We start from the raw sequence: 22,586 nt of genomic DNA, 5'->3' as shown, positions 1-22,586 counted from the left end.
TTGTTAAACTGTTATAGGGTAGTATGAGAGAGTGTTAGCAACGTGGATGTTTGGATTGATGGTGAAACATGTTGGCTGTAAAATAGCACGGTTGCCTAATCATGATGAGCCTGATGCCCGCATTAAAATACTTAAAGTGTGGTCGGTTTTACAAAGGGGGTAATTACATTTCATCATTTTATACACGTAAGTTTATAGTGTTTTGTTCTTGTTGGTGTGTAATTTGTCCTTGTTTGTGTGTAGTTGTAAATAATCATTAAAGATTTATATATTTTTTTCTCAGAAGTCACTTTGAAAAGGAACACACATTCATGCATCATGCCCTAAATCGGCAAACCAATGAGCTCCTAAAGTTACCCACAACAAAAAATATCTTTGATGTTAATGGCAAATCAAGTTCAGATGTTTGTTTTGTCGATGAATCATACTTTCAAGCTACTGAGATTACCAAAGACTATGAAAATGATACTTAGGTGGTCGTTTTAAAACCAGGATTTCCACAGCAGATATTAGATTAGACATGGAATGTTTGTTCATAATGATAATAAGATATGGGCGACGCATAATACAATTAAAGTAGAGCTTCTTTTCCAACGTATGCGGAATTATGGAATTACCCGGAATTATTAACGGAACAGTTTTTTTAGCCAGATTCATCGTGCGGGAAGGGTGCCACCCCAAACCGCAAACAAAATATCCTGCAGCCAATTTAAGGCTAAGTCACCCCGAGAGAAGTTTCAGAACACCACATTGCTGCTGATGTTCGCCATGGCTGGAAATTGAACCGAAGTCACCGGGTTCATGCCGCAGTTTGTGAATTACTGCACCACCACCCTAACACTAACCCACACATGCTGAAATAGCAAAGGCAGTGGATTTAATAAGGGCTATAATTTGCATTATTATGCATGTTGAGCTTCTTTCGCACCACACATAGCCAACATAACTTAAGATAATAAGGAAATATCAAAGATAGTTATAAAGGCTGCGAAGACTGTATGTCTAAGTTAACATAAATGCTCAGGTCACTAACCAAAGCGCACCTCTAATTAGCACGGTTGGCTACGTACGGTGAAAAAGTAGTTCAACATACATGCATACACATACATACATTCCGTCATCAGTCTCATCCATCGGCTATAATCAAGTGTTGTGATATTTTCTGCCAAAGCTAATTTCCTTTTCTTATCATCAATAAGGTCTCCGATTTGTGTTTCTCTTCCTGTCTCTCAGTGTCATTTCAAGCAGCTCGTGCTTAGCACATGTTTTCTAATCGGCGCATATTTTAGAACATATATGTAAGCATATTCATGCGGTACACAGTATATTTGGCAAACAAAAAATCCAGAACAATAATGTATGCTTCCATCCCTTGACAAGCCTGACCGCCCCATAGACAGCCGCATGCTCCAGTTGTTGTTTAATCAGGCCCTGGTGGTATGGGCTTGTTACGAGTGTGGGCCAGCCTCGGGATCATCACAGTGAGCAATGAGGGATTTGTGCCACTGAGAATTCCCATCAGAGCTGATCCCTTGTGTTTGTGCCATGGTGAGCATAGCACATTCACTCGCAATGACAGAAAGGTCACGTATTTTTTTCCAAAATGTTTCTTTTTTCTACTGTCACTGAAAAAAGAGGAAGATATAGTCCTTCTTAGTGTCTGATGTTTTTTTATTTTTATTATCTATTTTCTGAATTATGCCATTTTACTAAAATATAAAGATCTTCCTTTTCAGTGACGGTAATAAAAAAATGTCATTTTCATTGTTGTAACATGACCTGCAATTTATTGCATATGTGCGCCGAAGCAGCAAAATTGTAATACGATACACTCTCTGCGGACTGATAGGCCCTGGAACCTGGTGCAAGATTTAAAGTCAAGGTCAAGAGATCATCACAACCAATGTCATTAACGACACTACACATTGGCCCACTCTCGCCTTGTGCTAGAGCCTGCACTGTCAGCAGCTAGAATCCAAGGTTCGCCGTTACAGGGTCCCACCCCTGTGTCAGCTGACCTCTGGGTGCCAGTCCATTGCACGAGTATTTGGCAAATATTAATTTCCACATGATAACCCACTTCGTTGAGCTATCATTTATGGCCAGGTCGCTTCTGAAAAAGCTAATAGCTCAGTGCGCTTTACCTGGTAAAAAATAATAGGTACTGTTTTTGTTATGTGCTTACATTTCTTATGCTTTTCACGCCTATCATGTTTCTGTAATGTTTGTTGTTGTAACTTTCTGACCCGCCCCTACCGGACATCGGTGAAAAAGAGCTTCATAGCTCATCGGATTCCTCCAGTATAAATACAGATTCTGATTCTGATTAGACTTGTACCTCGCCATCACAACCGCCTCTTCCAATTTTGTTTACGATTGTCTTCTGCCGCATCGTTTCGAGTCCTCAGCACTATGAACAATCAACATCAGCAATGATCTAAACACGAGGACCTCCAAGCTGTCACCGTCTCTCGCGGTCTCGCTCTGTGACCCGTACGCAACAGTAATGAACCTACATTTAATTGATTTTTTTTCATGAAAAATGCTTGCATGGTCTAGCCAGTGAGAAAGTGCTTACGTGGTCTTATCTACCCCCCCCCCCCTTCTGCTGAGAGCCCAATGTGCCCCAGCATATTGCGTTTATTCTCTGCGTTGTCGCAACCGCAGGCTTGGATGGCGACGACTTCTTGGCACTGGGGCTTGAAGGCGGCAGGGTGGTTTATCGCTACAATCTCGGCTCGGGGACTGCGTCCCTGTTCAGCGATCCCGTGGACACGCGCCTGCACATGCACACAATCCACCTGGGCAGGACACTCACCCGCGGGTGGCTGCAGGTAACGCACCGTGCAAGTTGCCCTTTGTTGCCACGCAGTGTCCCCTTTATTCATCGAAATCAGAATTTTTGTTTTACACTGGACGAATCCGATGAGCTATGAAGCTCTGTTTCACACGTGTCCAGTGGTGGAGCTCCTTTAACATTCAAAGTCTCTCTCCTTTTGTTTTTGTGCAAATGACGGCCGGAAAAATAACGGTTTCCTCTTGTGAACTTCACGAAATGTTTGGCTGTCGAAACGTTATCTTTATAAAAGAGCGTACATTGTTCGTTTTGTTGTTCCATGATTAGTAGACGTCCAGATTGTGGTACATGCACCAAACACATGTTGAGTTCGTGAATTTCTGCATAGGTGCTGAAAATGGGTTTAAAATTGTAGGTAACAAGTCACTCAAAGTGTGCACGAACTCAAAATCAGAAGGCAGAAAACACAAGCTGCCTTCCCAAGCAGCTGACGCAAACACACCACAATGCACTTGTGTTGACTGCAAGTGCTGAGGGTGCTACCATACGGGAGCGATGGTGAGGTGTAGTGGCATGAACAACTTTATCTGTAATGACCTCTTGAGCTTGGGAATTTCCTTTCATAAATCCACAATCACTAGTATTATGAAGTATGGTAAAGCAAACTGCACGACCGAGACAGAATTGGGAGGCTTTCATCGAGCAGTGTATTGTGAATGTCATTACATTATTAAAAATGTAAAGCTGATATTTCGTTTGTTTATCTCAGTAATTAAAACATTAATCTGTGTTACCAGGTGAAGCCAACTGAGCTATTAGATCTTTTGCAGAAGTGACCTGGCCACACATATCTAAATCGAAGTGGCTGATATGACCGTTAAGTGAGAATTTATAGCAGCAGTCAAATCATCTCAATGCTTGTTTATAAATGTGGAGGGAAAAACCGAAGCAACGTGGAGAAAAATCCACGCGAACTCCAAATATGCAACAGACATCGTCAGGGTCAGGGGTCGAACCCACAACCTCCTGCTTACCAAGCGAGGAAGATACTATCTCCTAGCCACTGCAGTGCTCTGCGATGTCGAATTCATATTGCCGGAGAGCTTGCTCCAGGATAAAGAAGCATTACATCCAAAATTACTTATTGAATGCCTGTGTGAACATGTGGAATGGTGCTTAATCGCTGCGAGCAGATGGTCTGGTGTTGCAAGCTTATGCTATTTTGGTTGTAGTACATTTTGTGGGTTTGTAAGCATTTCATTGCACGCTCTATATAAAATGCACATGCTTGTGTGACCGTGCGCTATTGCCGACAAGTGCGAAGCATGTTTCTGAGGAACAATGAACGGAAAAAAAACCCCTACAATTTATGAGAATACATATGGGGGCGTATGTGTCGGAGGCGTTAGAATACCCGAGTCACAATGTAAACATTTCAAGTTCATATCTCTCGTGAGAGTTGATGAGTTCCGAGTCCTTTGTGGAATGTAAACAGGAGTTGTCCAATGGAGTGACTAGCCCCTGTCATAGGAACGTTGAATGTTTCACCTCTGGCTGAGACCATGCATGGATACCAGCACTGCCCTATGGCAATTTAACTAGGGGAAAATAGTAACTTATTTTTTTTAAGAAAGCCACATTGTATTTCATGACTCTTGTTGAGTATAGTTGGCCGGGTTGTTCAGGGGTAAAAGTATTGAACCAGCATTGCTGATTTCCTGAGTTCAATCCCAGGCAGCAAACTGTGATTAAACTGGGTTCCAGGTGTCGTGAGTTGATGGATATCAGCTAAGGCACTCATGAATTTACACACGCAGGCACAAAACTGTGACATACATTTTTTTTTAAATTGGTCTGGTTACATTCCAGCTTTGAGAATCAAAAATGTTTTTGACTTCCAAGAATTAAACATTTAACTTTAGCAAAACATCTGTGACAGTACATCCCCTAATCTGCGGATACAAATTTGCACTTAAAGGTATTTCAAAAGCAGTTCCATTATATCTGTTTCCTCAGGTTGTCATTTAACAAAGAGTGATCCACTTTTCTGCAAGAGTTCCGAATTAATGTTTGATCTTATGACATGATGCTGATAACATTGTTGGAATATAATTTTGGAAGAGATAAACTGCAAATACATTTAAAGGTTTCTTTCGGAGAGGTAGTGCTTTGGGACATTTGGCTAATTCCCTGCATATGTGTGACTCGAGAAACCCCATACATGAATGGGGAGAACTCTCACAATCTCAAGCCTTCTTGTTGTAGGGACCACTTGCTATTTGACACATAGGCTTTCGCGAACAATATTATTTATAAAAAAAATAGCCCGATGATGCTGGATGTAAATACTAGTGGAACATCGTACTCAAATTGTAAACGTTGTGGATTTACTGTCCAACACAATGGTAGCCTGAAGTAGTAACTAATAGGCATGTTTTGTTCACGTGACACACCTTAATAATTGGCTGTGTCGAGGGGCCGCTGGTTAATGACATTTAAACTTGCATGATCTAACCGAAAAAGCCTACTTGCTGTACTGCCTCCTAAAGGCACCTCCTTTTTCAGATTGGTGGTCGTCTTAGATCATTTGATGGCTCCATCTGTGCATGATCCATCAACCCCACTTGTATACATTCCCAGTCTCCACCATACCCAGGAGTATTTGAATTGGTCAAATAATTTGCATTCATGTAATATGATTGACAAAGGCAATATAATGATTGTTTTAATGGTGACTGACAAGAATGACATTAATGAACTCTAAATAAGTTTAGGTTTTTTTTTATTTTGCACGATAATGACATTTAACGTTGATATTTGAAGCAGGTGCACTATTTTAAACAAATCTACTGCAGCAATGGCGTAGTGAAATTGTATGATAATGGAGTAATTGCGACCATTAAAATATATGAGGCATGTGACAAATGTATTCACGTGGCCTCATGAATCTGCATACAGGCCCAGGTTGACGTCGAGTCTGAGTATATATTTTGACACTTGGTATCCCAATTTAAACAATGATGTCAATTCAGTTAACGCATTAACTGAATCGAGTCCCTACATTATTCTCGTGAATTTCGAAGGTTGACATCCCTTCTGGAAGCCATTTCCCAGCCAATGTTTTAATTTATAACCTCAGTGGTTTGGTTATTAATTAATGCTGCGTTGATAAAATAAATAATTTAATAGCGTGTTTCCAGCGCTGAGAACTCTGATTACCCTGTAAGGCCAGGCTAAAGGTAAGCTGAGGTCAATCACAATTTAAAAAATTGGTTAATTACTTTTTCCAATATTTGCATGTCAGTCTGACCTGTGTGTATTACGTTGCTCATTTTTAATTAATTGTACACATTGCACACGGACACGGCCTCATATTTTCATGGGTTATGTTTACATTGTACCCTATCCTACCATAGGAAATATTGTAAATTCACAATGTATATACACACACAGAGAATACACTCTATAATGTGTGAACTGCTTATAACCAGCTGGGTGGCGCTATGGTAAGAGCACTCAACTTACGATCGCAAGGTCGTGAGTTTAAATCTCAGTTGGTAGGTGACTCGGCCCAACATTAATTCATGAGAACCAGACCGTGGGACGTCAACCTTAGTCGTACGCTGTCGCTAACTGGCAATTACGCTGCAGGATTGTGGAATTTCCGCTGCTGGCTCAGGGCCGCCAATGTTTGCAAGCCGTCTTTTTACAAAAGCACGCAACGCTTGCGTTCGTCGCATTGCAGTGTGTACGTATGTGTGTTCAACTATGGAGGAGGCTTGTTAAATACGTTGCTCCTGGGCAGTTGGAGGCAGTCACCCTCCAGCAACAACGGAGGGCAGAGGAGCGACGCTCACAACAACGAGCGGAACGCCGGGCGGCAAGTTGGCAGCCGGGTGCATCTGCCAGTCATCTCAGTCAGCCAACTCATGGCACCTGCTGGGTCTGTCCCGTAACCCCGTGTCGGTGAGCCTTCGACACTTCACGTGGCCTAAATGTGCACCTGGCCTGGCACAGGCGCGCCGTTGTGACGCCACCGTCCACTAAGCGGTGAACGGCAGGAGTTCTTCATTTGTTACGTCTGTTGAACTTCATTTTCGCAAAGCGCACAGCCAACCGCGCTACTCGGAGTCGCGTGTTTTGCTGAGGTTCAAAGTTGTCGCCGTCATAATGCAATTTCGAAATACCGCAGATCGGTCAGTGCACGTGCGCTCTGACGAGATGGTCACAATGCAATCCCCCCGGACCCCCCCTCCCCCCGCCGCCTGCCGACCCCTCTCCAGGTGGACGGGCAGCGGAACGTCTCCGGAGCCTCTCCCGGACAATTATCCGGCCTCAACGTCTTCAGCCAACTGTACGTCGGTGGACTGAACGAATTCACGCCCGCGCTTCTGCCAGATGGGGCTCGCTTCCCGCAAAGTTTTCAGGGTAACGTATTGGATGAGAACGCTCTGTTTAATGAAGTGAGAATGTCGTTAAAACCCGCCACCACCCGACACAGCCAACTAGTTAGGGTTGTCACGTAAACAGAACGTGCCAATTCGTCACTAGTACAGCACTAACCGGTGTGTTGGAGAGCCAAGCCACAACATTTACAATCTGAGTACGACGTTTCGCCAATAATTATAACTAGCTTCAGGCGACTTGTGGAGAAGTCCACCTGTTTCGTTCCTTATATAGAGGCGTAGATGTGGTGACCACACTTCTGCGCCCTTGCTGCGTAGAAGCGAATAATCAAGTAATACATTATTTAAATGCATGCCTATAAAGGGCAGCATACTTCAATAGGGAGTCCCGTTGGTAGGGCTATTTTAATACACATAAAAGACAGGAAGCACACGATCAAAGGGCTCGCATAATGCACATGCATAATGTAAGTTGACTCGGTAATCCCCCCCACCCCACATTGCGCAAGAGCGCAGAAGCGTTGGCACCACATCTACGCCTACTCCACAAATCTGGCTGTTGCCTGATGAAGCTAGCTAAACTTGAGTGTTGTGCATTGTTCGGTTAATTCAAGCTTACGACTTACCCTGCCTGAAATACACCACAATACCGCTTCACTGTAATGCCACTTGAATGTACACACTTCGCAAATGACTAAATCTAAAGTCCTGTTACTCAGCATTGAAGCTTCACACTTGGTTATAGAGCTTGAGACACATCCTACATACCGTACGGATCGTCAAGTTAAGAGTTATATTTGTGTCTTTAAGAACGCGTGCATATCATTTAAAGACATAAATCAATCAACCGTATAGAGACCAAACACCTCGGCTATTTAACACCATTATAGACACGACGACGGTGATAGGTAATGCATGTAGTGTTTACATAAGTAGTGTTTACATAAGTAGTGTTTACATAAGTGATGGAGTTGCCATCACGGATTGTCATTGATGGATGCAACAATGCGCCGAGATGCTACAGTTGTTACTTATCATGTGTCCCCCTTGTTTGATAATAATAATACAGGGACCAATGCGCACAGCTGCACACTGCAGTATCTTTTTTAATAAGCGTAGGAAACGTAATAACTGCACAGATAATTAATCTGCATTAGTTATCCAGGAAAGCCTTGATGAGTGTCAAGATTTTTTTTAATAAGGGGTATTTTTGTCATCTCTTTTCATGCAGTGCATAGGCATGAAGAGTTTTGGTTAACTGCACACCCTGATTGGGTATATAGAATCTGCCCTGCAGATAAATTAAAGTGCTTAAATTCACATGCAAATTAAATGGTCGAGTTAATTGTAAAATTGATTATTAATTATTTGTTGAAATACACATTGAAATTGTGCTCATGTAATTGAATAATCACCATTTGCCGTGATTATAGTTAGTCACCACTATTAGCTAGCAAATAAAAAGCTATGATATAGTAGCTGTCATTAACATGAGCAACATTATCATTGTTATCGGTTCAATCTTGATTTGAAGCTTCCGTGACCGCAGGAATCCATACTCTTGTGATGGGCGTTGCTCCTGGGCAGTTGGAGGCAGTCACCCTCCAGCAACAACGGAGGGCAGAGGAGCGACGCTCACAACAACGAGCGGAACGCCGGGCGGCTAGTTGGCAGAGGAGGGGGCGGGGGGGTTAACAGCTGTGGGTGCATCTGCCAGCCACCTCAGTCAGCCAACCCATGGCACCTGCTGGGTCTGTCCCGTAACCCCGTGAGCCTTCGACACTTCACGTGGCCTAAAGGTGCACCTGGCCTGGCACAGGCGCGCCGTTCTGACGCCACCGTCCACTTAGCGGCGAACGGCGGGCGTTCTTCATTTGTTATGTCTGTTGAAATTCATTTTCACACAGCCAACCACGCTAATCGGAGTTGCGTTGCTGAGGTTCAAAAGTTGTCGCCGTCATAATGCAATTTCTAAAGACAGCAGAGCGGTCTTTGGCTCTTTCGGTAAAGTCACGTAGAGTAGAAAAAAAAATAATAGATCACGACGTTTCGATCACAACACAATAGCGGTGGTCGTCAGGCGGAAAAAAAGAATCCAGCAGTGAAACTGCTGAACCAGCGAGAGAGCTGTTACAACAAGGTTATATACGCTTGTGTTGCGATCGAAACGTCGTGATCTATTATATTTTTTTTATACCTACGTGACTTTACCGAAAGAACCAAAGAGTTTTGTTACAGGTATGATGCCATTTTCACCATTGCCTTGCCAGTGTCTCAACAAGCAGTGTCTAGCCACAGTCATCATGTGTTCATTTCCATGGCCGCTTGAATCAATACAATTTAGACTTTGCCTTCCATATCGAGTAGCACGAACAATGCCAGCCCAATAGTATTTTGAATCCCCACAATATTCTGATCGGAGTCAGGAATCCATAAAAAAACATATCCACATTACCACGATGTCAGAGCACAGACAATTTACTGCACCCAGGTGATTTTCACCTGCATTTGCCACTTAATGAGTGGGCAAATCCGTGACGTGACTTCACAACTAGTTACCAGACTGCTTTGTCATGTTATTCCCAGCGGTGTATTCCCAGTGGCCTATCTGCTAGGAATTCAGACCGTTATTACCATGGCCATGTGAATTAAATTTCCATCGTAAACTCCAACACTGTTTCCATTTGGTTTGAGGCCAGGAATTGGTGCCCTTAATTCAAAGCCTGAGAGGTGCTGACCAACCCGGATCGCTAATTCCAAATCACATTGGCATCATGAATCCCATCTGGAAATTCCGTCTGCGTGCATGCAACCGTGTCACGAGTGATTGCTCATGAAAAAAACCACAATCGTAATCATCACTCATCGTCAGTCCGTTGTCGAGTAAAGGCTTCCCAATGGCACAATCCTTACCCAGAAACAACATGAGCAATAATTCACGACTTCATCTCTTCATTGCCTGCCTCTGCCCCACATGTTTTCCTTCAGCCGTTATTCCTTGCGGCAACTAGTCCTGCCGAATGCAATCTCACTCCTTTTACGTCCGCCTGATGTGTTGGATTCTTGTTTGTTCACTAATCCACCGGTGTTTCTTCTTGTCTCCTCGTGTTATTCCAAGCGTGCACGAGGCATTGGGCCGTCTGCCGTTGCAGAATGGCATCGCCAGAAATGTTGTGATGGTTTGCTAGACTTCGCTATGTGAGTGCTGGTGAATTGGTGGACATTTGGATTGAACGCCCTTAATACCGTTACTTGATCATCTTCAGCAGCAGTAGCAGCAACAATAGCATCACCCATCAGTAACCATCTTAGTATTAATACACGTGTAAATAATTACATAACGTATTAATTGTCATCTACCAAGTTGCTACTTCAGCACAGTAAACGCGTGCATGATAGGTGAATTAAAAAAACAACAGCAGGAATTTCAAAGATCTCGACATTTCAGCTGACTGGACTCGCCATGGATATATTGAGCTGTAGAGAGAGCATTATATCGTCTCGGGAGAAGAGGTTTGGTGGTCGGGGATGTCAGGCGATGGACTCACCTGGGCGCAATGAATCTTTTAATACATTCCAGGAGTTAATAATATGCAGACTGTCGTAATGTGTTTTCAAACGGGCATCTCAATGTGCCCCAGCTGTAGTTGGAGAGAGGCAGTCAGGCGTGTTATCCAGCAGCACCAATCGACCCATTTTGTCTACTACAAATGTCAGCCCTGTAGCAGACAGCACACAGTGGTCCATTCCCTATAGAAATTACCCGTCGGCTTTAGGAATCGAGATCTTGCTGCTGCATGTGGCTGTGTCAGAGCACCCGTCCCACCGCAAGAAAGTTACTGGTTCAAATCCCAGTTGGGGGTCGACTCATCCACCTTCATCTCTCTGGGGTTCATAAAATTGAGTCAAACTTTGCGGGAATTCCACAGTGTTAGTTCCTTGGATGAACGTCTCCTTGCCAAAGGAATGTTGAATTTATAGCTATGACTTGGGACTATTAACAGAGATGAGCATCACCCATCACTCAATCACTCTGAGGACAAAGGCGTTATAATGATCTAACATTGGAACCTTGCAAACTGGCTCAGATGCAAACATCCTAACCACGAGTCCGACCGGTCACTTATTATAAAAATGTATCTGTTCAGTTTTTGTATTAAAGTTCCCAAAATATATTTTTTGGGTTAGATCGCGTAAATATCAAAGGTGTCATTAATCCCGCCACCACCCGACATAGCCAATTAGTATGGTTTATCACGCAAACAAAACGTACCAATTAGTTACTCCGTCAGCACATCGGTGTATTGGAAGTGTAAGCTCACAACTTCTTGGTTCTTTCGGTAAAGTCACGTAGAAGGGAAATAATAAAATAAATAAAATAAAACATAATAAAATAAAAATTCTCACGACGTTTCGGCCATAACACAAGCAGCCGCCCTCAGATAACCAAGAAGATGAATCCCTGCAGTCACGAAAGCTTTAAATCGAAATTTAAGCTCACAACATTTACAACTTGAGTCCGACGTTTCGCCGGTAATTACAAAGCAGCTTCATCAGGCGATTGGCCAACTCCGGTTATTTTCCAGGCGCGTTTGCGTGCATTCCTGTAATGCCCATGCTGCACTCGCCGCTTCTCCTTTGGCGGACAAGACTATCGCCGTTGCCACGCGAGCTTTCGCTTCACCCGTCGGCGGTTCTCCGGCATGTGAGGGCGCGCGCAGGCTGTGTGCTGGGCATCTGGGTGCGCGCGGGCCTGGGGGACGCTCCTAGCGTCCGCCTCTCACGCCCCGTGGCGGGCCGCAGTGTGGGCCAGTGCCTCTCCGACTCCTGCGCGCTCCTCAACTGCCACAACGGAGGCACGTGCGTGCCGCTGGGCGCCTCCGTCTAGTCAGTACGCCTTTTCTCCCGCGCCCGTTCGCTCGTCGGTCGGTTGTTAACATCCTCGTTACGCCGTCGTTGTTGTTGTTGTTGTTGCAGAGTTTGATTTGCAGCCGGAAGGTTACGAGTTAAAATCCCAGTCGGAGATTGATGACTTAGTCATTCGTTCATTCATGGTGGATGGAATAGGTACCACTCTGCGAGAAGTCAACAGTATACTTCCTACGGGCAGACTGGCCCCTGTCATTGTAATTTAGAATTTCCATTGCCCATTAGTGAATGTTTACGATACACGTGAGAGAAAACCGGTGCACCCAGAGAAAACTCATGAATGCGAGGGGACAACACTCTATCCCATACAGAATGGACAGATTATACCAGTCCACACTTTGCCGTACTGCATTCCACTGGCAAGCCAGTGCATGGCACCTCGATGCCCACGGGTATGGCGTTGTGCAACATTTTGTCATTTGTACGATTCCACCAACTCTCGCCTCCACGCTGCTGGATTAGAAGCCCGTGTTTATTGTTTGATCAGTTACTCCAAAACCCCCTCTCGCCATCGCCAGCTGTCGCTGCGCGCGTGGCTGGCGAGGCAGCGAATGTGCGGAGCGTGCGTGCCCGTGTGGGGCCGACCACCGGCCTGCCCACCGCTGCGCTGCTGGGGCCACCTGCGTTCCTCTGCACCCGCATGCTTACACATGCCGCTGCGCTCTTGGCCAAGCAGGCGCCCACTGCGACCAGGGTAGGACTCATCTCCACCCCCCCCCCCCTTATTCGGGCCGTGATTAATTCTCAGGAGTGATTCTTTCCTTGCAATGACACTTCATTCCCGGCGGTGACTCGTTACCAGCAGTGATCAATTCCCAGCAGTGATTCATTACTATCAGTGATTCCTTGTCAGCAGTCATTCATTCCCAACAATTATTAATTCACAATGGTAACTCGTTTCCAGAAATGAATCATTCGCATCAGTCATTCATTCCCGACAGTAATCCACTCCCAGAATTGATGAATTCCCAGCAGTAACTCATTCCTACCAGTGAATATTTGCCATCAATTATTCATTCTCGGCAATAAATCATTCCCAGCAATCATTCATTTTCAATGGTAACTCATTCCCAGAAATTAATCATTCCCAGCAGTCAATAATTCCCAGTAGTAATTCATTCTCAGTCGAAATTAATTCCCAGCAATACCTGATTCCAACCAATTATTTTTTCCATCAATTATTCATTCTCAGCAATAAATCATTCCCAGCAATGATTCATTTCCAGAAGTGTCTCATTAAAAGCAGTAACTTATTTCCAGTAGTGCCTCAATCCCAGCAGTAAATAATTTCCTGCAGTGAATCATTCTCAATAGTGACTTTTTCCCAGCAATTACTCATTCCAAGCAGTGAATCATTCCCCCAGTGACTCATTACCAACCAGTGACTCATTCCCAGCAGTGAATCATTCCCAACAGTGACTCAATCCTATATAATAAAAAATACATATTCTTAGGTTTTTTCGGTAAAGTCACGTAGGTAAAACATCAAAATTAATAAAAATAAAATAAAGATCACGACGTTTCGGAGGCAACACAAGTCTCCGTCATCAGGTGGAACCGTCACAGCCAGATTAGCTGCATCAAGTGAGGCAATGATTCAAGATGTAATCCCTTAAAAGCGAGTTGAGGGGGGAGGAGAGGGGGGGGAGCTCATCAGAGTGTGGTAGCCAATGAATGGAACTTATCGGGAGGGAGGGGGGCGGGGCCAAAAGGGTGGGCGACGGCGTGGAAGCGATTGTGCGCAAGCAACAAACTGCTGCACACGCCAACGCATTGGACAGAGAGGGGGGAGGGGGAGGCCTGATACACATGATAGAAAAGAACGAAAATGCCCATGTTTATACCAATGCTGGATGAACAATGAAGAGATTACTGTTAAACACTGGGGATGTTAACACTCGGTAAAGTAAAGTAAAATAGTGCCTGTCAGATAAGATGGTCCAAAAAAGTGTAATTAAGTCTTTTTTGCGTGGTTAATAACATCTTTCCAATGATTACTAAGTTTGTACCCATCATCACGGTTGAAATTATGTCTGTGTTTGTATATTTGTATGGCTTCGTGTACAAACCTTTGATGGTAGCCAGGAGGTTTGCAGAGAACCTTGGTCTCGGAAAAGACAATTTCATGAGAGCCCACCGAGTTGTAGCAATGATCGGCAACGGCCGAAGAATCAGTTCTGCCGTGTTTCAGATCTGACTTGTGCTCGCGGACACGATCAGCAACATGACGTTTCGTTTCTCCAATGTAGCAATCACCACAAATGCAACTCAATTTGTAGACTCCAGGATACCGTAAGTCAGGAACAACATCCTTCACAGATGGAATCAGATCACGGATTTTATGCACTGTACTGAATCGGACTTGGATCTTATGTTTGTTTAGAATTTTGGAGATCTTTTTGGTCACGCCTGCTATGTATGGTAACGTGATAGTTTTGGTCGGAGTTTCATGTGGCTGTTTCTGTGTGGTGGGAGAGACAGCTTGGCGGATAGTACGGTCAGAGTATCCGTTCATCCTGAGGGCCCGATGTACATGTCTTAATTCACCGGTCAGGTGGTGTTGGTCAGAAATGCCATGGGCTCTGTGGTATAGCGTTTTGATGAGAGAATTCTTTTGAGATGGGTGGTGGTGGGAATCCGGTTTCAAGTAGGAATCTGTGTGGGTGGCTTTCCTGGAGACAGAATGTCCCAAGGAATGTCCCAAGGATCCGTCAGGCCTTGGGACATCCTTGGGACATTCTGTCTACAGGAAAGCCACCCACACAGATTCCTACTTGAAACCGGATTCCCACCACCACCCATCTCAAAAGAATTCTCTCATCAAAACGCTATACCACAGAGCCCATGGCATTTCTGACCAACACCACCTGACCGGTGAATTAAGACATGTACATCGGGCCCTCAGGATGAACGGATACTCTGACCGTACTATCCGCCAAGCTGTCTCTCCCACCACACAGAAACAGCCACATGAAACTCCGACCAAAACTATCACGTTACCATACATAGCAGGCGTGACCAAAAAGATCTTCAAAATTCTAAACAAACATAAGATCCAAGTCCGATTCAGTACAGTGCATAAAATCCGTGATCTGATTCCATCTGTGAAGGATGTCGTTCCTGACTTACAGTATCCTGGAGTCTACAAATTGAGTTGCATTTGTGGTGATTGCTACATTGGAGAAACGAAACGTCATGTTGCTGATCGTGTCCGCGATCACAAGTCAGATCTGAAACACGGCAGAACTGATTCTTCGGCCGTTGCCGATCATTGCTACAACTCGGTGGGCTCTCATGAAATTGTCTTTTCCGAGACCAAGGTTCTCTGCAAACCTCCTGGCTACCATCAAAGGTTTGTACACGAAGCCATACAAATATACAAACACAGACATAATTTCAACCGTGATGATGGGTACAAACTTAGTAATCATTGGAAAGATGTTATTAACCACGCAAAAAAAGACTTAATTACACTTTTTTGGACCATCTTATCTGACAGGCACTATTTTACTTTACTTTACCGAGTGTTAACATCCCCAGTGTTTAACAATAATCTCTTCATTGTTCAGTCAGCATTGGTATAAACATGGGCATTTTCGTTCTTTTCTATCATGTGTATCAGGCCTCCCCTCCCCCTCTCTGTCCAATGCGTTGGCGTGTGCAGCAGTTCGTTGCTTGCGCACAATCGCTTCCACGCCGTCGCTTCCACGCCGTCGCCCACCCTTTTGGCCCCGCCCCCCTCCCTCCCGATACGTTCCATTCATTGGCTACCACACTCTGATGAGCTCCCCCCCCCCTCTCCTCCCCCCTCAACTCGCTTTTAAGGGATTACATCTTGAATCATTGCCTCACTTGATGCAGCTAATCTGGCTGTGACGGTCCCACCTGATGACGGAGACTTGTGTTGCCTCCGAAACGTCGTGATCTTTATTTTATTTTATTTTTATTAATTTTGATGCTTTACCTATGTGACTTTACCGAAAAAACCTAAGAATATGAATCCTTGCAGTCATGAAAGCTTCAAATCTAGAAATAAAAAATACAATTATTCTTTAATGCACGTTGTTATATAATTTCCAATTCTAAATTATCAGAGAACATTCCATTCTCCTGCAAGTTGGCAGTCATTTTTTGTACATGATTTTGTCTGCGTGTGCTTGAAGATTGCAACTATAATTTGTTTCTACGATCGTTAATTAATTTCACATGCCCGGTCTCTGTGTCTCTTCAGCCTTCATGAGCGTACTGGTCTCACGTCTCTCTCTCTCTCTACCGTGTTGGTGTGTGCATTTTACAGCTCTGCAAATCAGTGACCCTTCGTTCAGCACAAACCAATCATCGTGGATGGCATTTGAGCCGTTCAACGTGCGGCATCACACCCACATCCGTATCCAGTTCATGCCACGTTCCGGAGAAGGGATCCTGTTTTACACAGCTCAGCACCTTGCTGCACGCTCAGGTACCACTGTTTGAATATTGATACGCCGCACACTCCACGGTGTATTGGACAGGGCGGTTGTTGGACCATATTTTACGAGAGGGCTGAAAATCATATTTTAAAAATAATATTTAAAGTGAACAAAATGTAATCAGATTTACGTTGTATGTCTTTTTTTTTACTTTGACGAGTGAACTAGGCATTTGTTTTATACAAATGTGATGTCTTCACAGCCTTTAAACTCAGATCGCTGTGTTCATGCTACAATGCGCTAACCACTGTGCCACCACTCTATTCCTCGCTCCACCTCCTTGTTATAACTAAAATAAACTATTCACCGGATAAAATCAAGTGAGCTATTGGCTCTTTTTCAGAGGCAACCTGGCTATGCATGATAGCTCATCGAAGTGGCTTTTTCATCATAACATGTGGGAATTTATCGGAGCAGCCAAATCATCCAAACGTATGTTTTTAAATGTGGACGGCAAAACTGGAGAAAAATCCACACAACCACCAAGGGGGCGTCGTCATGGTCGGGAATCGAACCCACGCCCTCCTCCGTACCAGGCGACGAAGATAACATTTCGCGTTACGTGCACGTGCAGGATATGCTAATGATGTAGAAACAATACACAGCTCTGGATGTGAAGTATCATTACACCGCGTCCTTCTGACATTGTTGGGTGACGTTTTATTACAGAGATACATTACAAGAGTTACATAAAAATGTCATAATGGTAGATAACATTTGTTAGGCAATATAAACCCAACACAGATGAAGGGCATTTCAGGCCACTATAGGTAATGTCACCTGCTGGGACACGAATGTTTACTGAACACTTCTTAAAGAGAAATCTTGCTAAAAACTCTTGAAACCAGTAAAGCATAATGTACGCCCTAAATAAATGTTATCGATACATTTTACACATATTTGCTGTGGTTTGTCAAAATGTGGTAGAATACATTGGCACATTGCTTCATTTAAAACGGATGTTTTCACCGCATTTTCACATTCATGGCCAACGTTTGAGATGGGTTCGATCGTAGAGTAAAAACAAACACGCTTGTTATCATACACATAAACAGGCTGTTGCCAACCGCTCAATCAACCATCCATTTGCGCGCAGATTTGTCCATCAATTTTAACATATGGGTTGACAGGTCAATGTAGATCATTTAATCATAAAAATGCGACTTAATTTACAAATGAAAAGACATGTCCCATCATATTGGACATGCTGAGCTCACGATCCAATTAGCAGAATTGGCTATGTACGGTGCAAAAGAGGTTCAACATGCATATATTAAAGAGATTCTCATTTGGAGAAATGTAAATGCCCTAAACATGTATTATTTCATCTCTTGTTATTAATAATTATAGTCAATTCAAGGCACAATTGATGATGCAATAGGTCGGATAAAAAACTTCACGTTTTGAAAGTCATTCATGTAAGTCATGAAACTTAACATTTAACAAAATTGAATTGTTTTTGAAAATGGTAATTACGACAATTCACTGCCATTAAATCGTGTGATGTATGTATCATTGCAATCCCGTCCCTGGCTATATCTGAATATAATGTGTTGTACATTGCTTATTTTGACATTAACGTTCATCACTGTATCCTAAATACATTTTTTCAGCAAAATATCACGATCATTTACATTTTAATGTTGTTTGGGAGGATGACGAGTTGTTTGGAAGGGCGTATACAATTTTTTATCTCTCCTATCAATTTCTTGATAACTTTATAATTCAAATTAATGACACTTATTTGCACATTAAAGATAATTGGAAAACCGGTAACTGTTCAGGCGATAGGTAAATTCATCAATTGGAAACACACTGGAAGGAATCATGTAATGCATCATTGAGTCTAATTCCCCATCGTGAGAAAGTTGTAGAGAGATCTAGACAAGGGAGGGATTCCCTCTTTCTAAGTGGCATAGATGGGATATACAATAATTGTAACCTGGTTAAAAAAATAGGCATGTCCTCTATGTAAAGTGGGAAAAATAGCTGCTCCAGCTGAACACTGTCATGCTGAGAGTATTCACTTGTGATTGGTTTTATATATGACCCACGTGCCAAGTGATTTGACGAATCATTGCATACGCCAAGGGTCTGTTGCATGGAGCTCACATTAAGGCTCAATGAGATAACATTGTTGCAATTGCAGAGTCCCCTGAGTGACAGTAGTTTTGGATTAATTCCATTCTAAAGTTATGAAACAAATGTTAATCTTTACCTAATTCTCTTTTTAAATGTTCATATATTTTGCTGATTATATTACGTGCTTGTACAGCGACACGACATAATTGTTTTTATATAATTAGTCTCTGCTCTGTTAAAAAACATTTATTCCCCCTTTTCTCCAACGGGGCTGGTGCTATATGCAGCAGGTGACTTTATTTTAAACACGCTGCTGATATTTTCACATTTTAATATTTTAAGAAATCCAAAAACCGTATTGGGAATTTTGGCTGATTGAACATGCACACACACTTGACTGGAGCTTGCAGTCAAACCATCCTGAAATATTATGTTTATTTTGTAATATTTTATGTTTACATGTAAGTCATATTTTAAACCTAATATTTGTGAGGTAGGGCCAGCCTTAACATATGTGGTTCCCTGGAAGAACAAGTTGTGTTGATGATGAGAGAGGTTTTCATCAGGTAGGGAGAGGATGATGGTTTCCTATTTCTGTCTCACCGTGTTGTTCTCTGCCAATGTTTCTCCTTTTTCCATTTCTCGGTGTCTCTCGATGCAGCTCTGCGCCTTTCTCTTCTCTCTGCCTGTCTCTTCACTCTGTCTGTCTCTCTATATTTCCCGGCACCTCTGTACAGTTTTGCACCCTAGGCAACCACCTTGATCACACCCACGCCTCTAAGGCCAATGTCTGGCATTGTCAGCTACTATGTCAGTTACATTTTTGGCAGCAAGCACTTATTTTAATACCTTAAACTTCAAACCAATTATAAATGTGCGCTCATCTTCACAGAGCACACTCATCCTGAAAGCGCTCGGGTGTAAAAATCAAAGCCGTATTTGCTCTGGAGGTAAAGTACCTTCCCTGTCTAGGGTTCACGGCAGATATCACCAAATTCCAATCCAGACGAAATGTGTTGCCAATTGAACTTCGAGAAAAGTGCTTTGCTTAGCCGACGACTCGAGCTTCAAATAACACTGGGTCCTCGTCGAAATGCGACCGCGAAAGGCTTCGGCTTCACTTACCGGCCTCCATGCCTCCGTCTATCCGCAACACTGCCCTTTAATGCAAAGGGTGAAATGAAGCACCTGTAGTTCATTGGGGAGCTCTCTATTTATAGTGGCAGAGCTTCAAGTGGATATTCCATAGACAGGAAGTAAGGTGCTTTGCCTCTGTGTTTGTCTACATAGCCTTGCATTCACGTCTTGGGCAGTCTCGTTCATTACGTGGAGTATGATGTGACATTGATTTAGAATAAGATGTATGTGCTGTTAAGAATGTTAATTGCACGAAATGTTCACGATTATATAAAACATTTTCTATTTAAGGCAGTGTTATTGATTAATGTTTTGAATTTTTGGATATTTGTGCCAGTGCACCACCGCCAATGCAGTATCCACCACACTGGTCACTGTGGGTTTGCGAAATTTGGGACCAGAATTGGCTTAGATATCACTTGCATTGATATTATGGCCGTCATTGCAAATCAAACTCAGTTCTCCAGATTCATCGCACGGTGCACGAACAACTGCGTCACTGCCGCACCTCCTGTACAGTACCTATGCATTTTGTGAAACGATTTTGGTTATTATTGTTAATGCCATTGTGGCTTTGAGATAAGTTGCATTCCATAATATGGTCGCGTCTGAAAAATAGCTATTTAGCTAAGTGGGCCTTGCCTGGTAAAATAGTAATAATAATACAAATTATGAAAAAATACTGTGAATAGTTTTTTTTGCAGCATTATAAACAAAATATAAATGTATTCATCTCATAGGATGATTTTCAAAAAGAAACTGAGCAATCATCCAAAAGAGAGCCTCGAGATTCAGCAATGCTTTCTTTGGATAAATACATGTTGATTATTCCATTCATGATGAAAATGGTGTAACAATGACTGAAATAAATAAATGTAATGCATGTCAATTCTCTTGGCCATTTGCATTGTCACACAAAAAACGCAGGCGATTTCCTGAGCATCTCACTCTCGGGCGGCTTTGTCCAGCTGCGGTTCAACCTGGGCGACAGCACTATCTGCCTCGCCTCCACGTGCCCAACGGACCCGGGAATGGACACGTGGTACACGCTGGAGGCCGGGAGAGTTGGTAACTCGGGTTACCTTTCACTCCACGGTAAGAACGTGACAACTCGGGAGCGGCTGGGCATGAGGGCACTCGATGCCAAAACCAGTTTCTTCGTGGGTGGCGTTTCCCCCTTAAGCGCCGTCTCATCCTCTGCCACCGAGTACGGGCCCTCCGCGTTTGACGGCTGCGTGCGGGAGGTGGTCGTGAACGGGCGGCGGCTCACCTTGACTGCAAACGGTGCCAAGGGAGGGGCCAACGTTGCGGACTGCGACGGGACGGCGTGCGGCCATGAGGTTTGCAAAAACAACGGCCGGTGCCGGCCAAGAGTCGGCGTCGACTTTGAGTGCGTGTGCGGCGAACATTTTACCGGAGCTGCCTGCGAGACTCCAGTGGCGTGTGTGCATCGACCCTGCAAAAATGGAGCAGCCTGCATGCCGGCGAATACAGAAAATCTCAATCTCTTGGGGTATGTTTGCGCATGCCGCCTACAATTCCAGGGACAGCACTGTGAAAATAAAATCACGTTTCAGACAGCCGGGTTTTCGGGCGACGGGTACATCAAGCACACGGACGTGAGATATGACCGAAGGAATCTTCTCATCAATGAAATCTCATTCAATTTCACCACAGAGTCCAAAGACGGCCTTCTCCTATGGCTGGGCTTGGCCAAAGACGGATATAATGACTACCTGGCCGTGGGACTCGAAAGAAGCCACCTCAAAGTGGCCGTCAACCTCGGTGAAGGCACGTCTGCACCGGTAGTCGTAACAGTGACGCATTTGTGTAAAAACGAGTGGCATTCTGTTATTGTGCGAAGGAACCAAACTTTGATGTGGGTGTATTTAGATGGAGATTTGGTCGTTGCTGAGGATCTTGACCCCCACAGGCGCTACAAGGCTCTGAACTATGATGCCGTTTGTTTTTTAGGGGGATTTGAGCTGGGCAGAGATGTCAGCCGAGTGACATTTGACCTGTATTCTCAGCGGCTTTATGGGAAAATGAGAGACGTCCGTCTACATCCAGACGAGGAGGCCATCGACTTCGCCTTATTTGCCGAAGGATATAATGTCCACGGAGCAGATGAACTTTAAACTCTTGGTATCATATGCAGCGTTCGTTATATGTTTAAAAAAAGTGCAAGAGGGAGAAGCCTCCGGGCAGGAAAGCTTGGCATTTTGAGCTGATGTAAGAAAACATTGGTGACAGCTGGGGCCGATTTGCCTAAATATCACAAAGGGCAGCCCCCTTTCATGCGTCTTCAATTGTCGGTTACAGGACAAATGTCAGAATAACTTTTTTTATGTCTTCTTGAGTTCAGTGGAAGTAGAGTGATGAAGCTGACTGCCCCTTCTGCTCACCCCAGCCTCGTTGTGCTGTCTCTTAAAGAGTTTTGTTTGCCTCTACACACACACATTCATTTTTGTGGACCCAACTTATTTAATCTTCTTGGTTCTTTCGGTAAAGTCACGTAGAAGGGAAGTAATAAAATAATAAAAATAAAACATAATAAATAATTCTCACGACGTTTCGGCCACAACACAAGCAGCCGTCCTCAGGTGAAGACCAGGTCTGTCGAGGCGACAGCGTCATTTTGTGGCCGAAACGTCGTGAGAATTATTTTATTATGTTTTATTTTTATTATTTTATTACTTCCCTTCTACGTGACTTTACCGAAAGAACCAAGAAGATGAATCCCTGCAGTCACGAAAGCTTTAAATC

General features: G+C 43.7%; 1 protein-coding gene across 1 annotated transcript in view; it reads left to right on the top strand.

Annotated features, from left to right (window-relative positions):
• The window catches only part of LOC144937444 (protein eyes shut homolog), a 99,797-nt gene extending 77,513 nt beyond the window's left edge, over positions 1–22,284 (top strand). The window contains 6 exon segments of the mRNA XM_078864706.1: positions 2,668–2,834; positions 7,081–7,225; positions 11,925–12,090; positions 12,651–12,826; positions 16,430–16,591; positions 20,748–22,284. Of these exon segments, the coding sequence (XP_078720832.1) occupies positions 2,668–2,834; positions 7,081–7,225; positions 11,925–12,090; positions 12,651–12,826; positions 16,430–16,591; positions 20,748–21,958 (2,027 nt within the window). The 3' untranslated portion in view covers positions 21,959–22,284.
• The last annotated feature ends 302 nt before the right edge of the window (positions 22,285–22,586 follow it).

This window comes from Lampetra fluviatilis, chromosome 2 (assembly GCF_964198595.1).
Source record: "Lampetra fluviatilis chromosome 2, kcLamFluv1.1, whole genome shotgun sequence".
Classification (NCBI taxonomy): Eukaryota; Metazoa; Chordata; class Hyperoartia; order Petromyzontiformes; family Petromyzontidae; genus Lampetra; species Lampetra fluviatilis.
The sequence above is the reverse complement of the archived record's forward strand: the minus strand, read 5'-3'. Positions and strand labels throughout refer to the sequence as shown.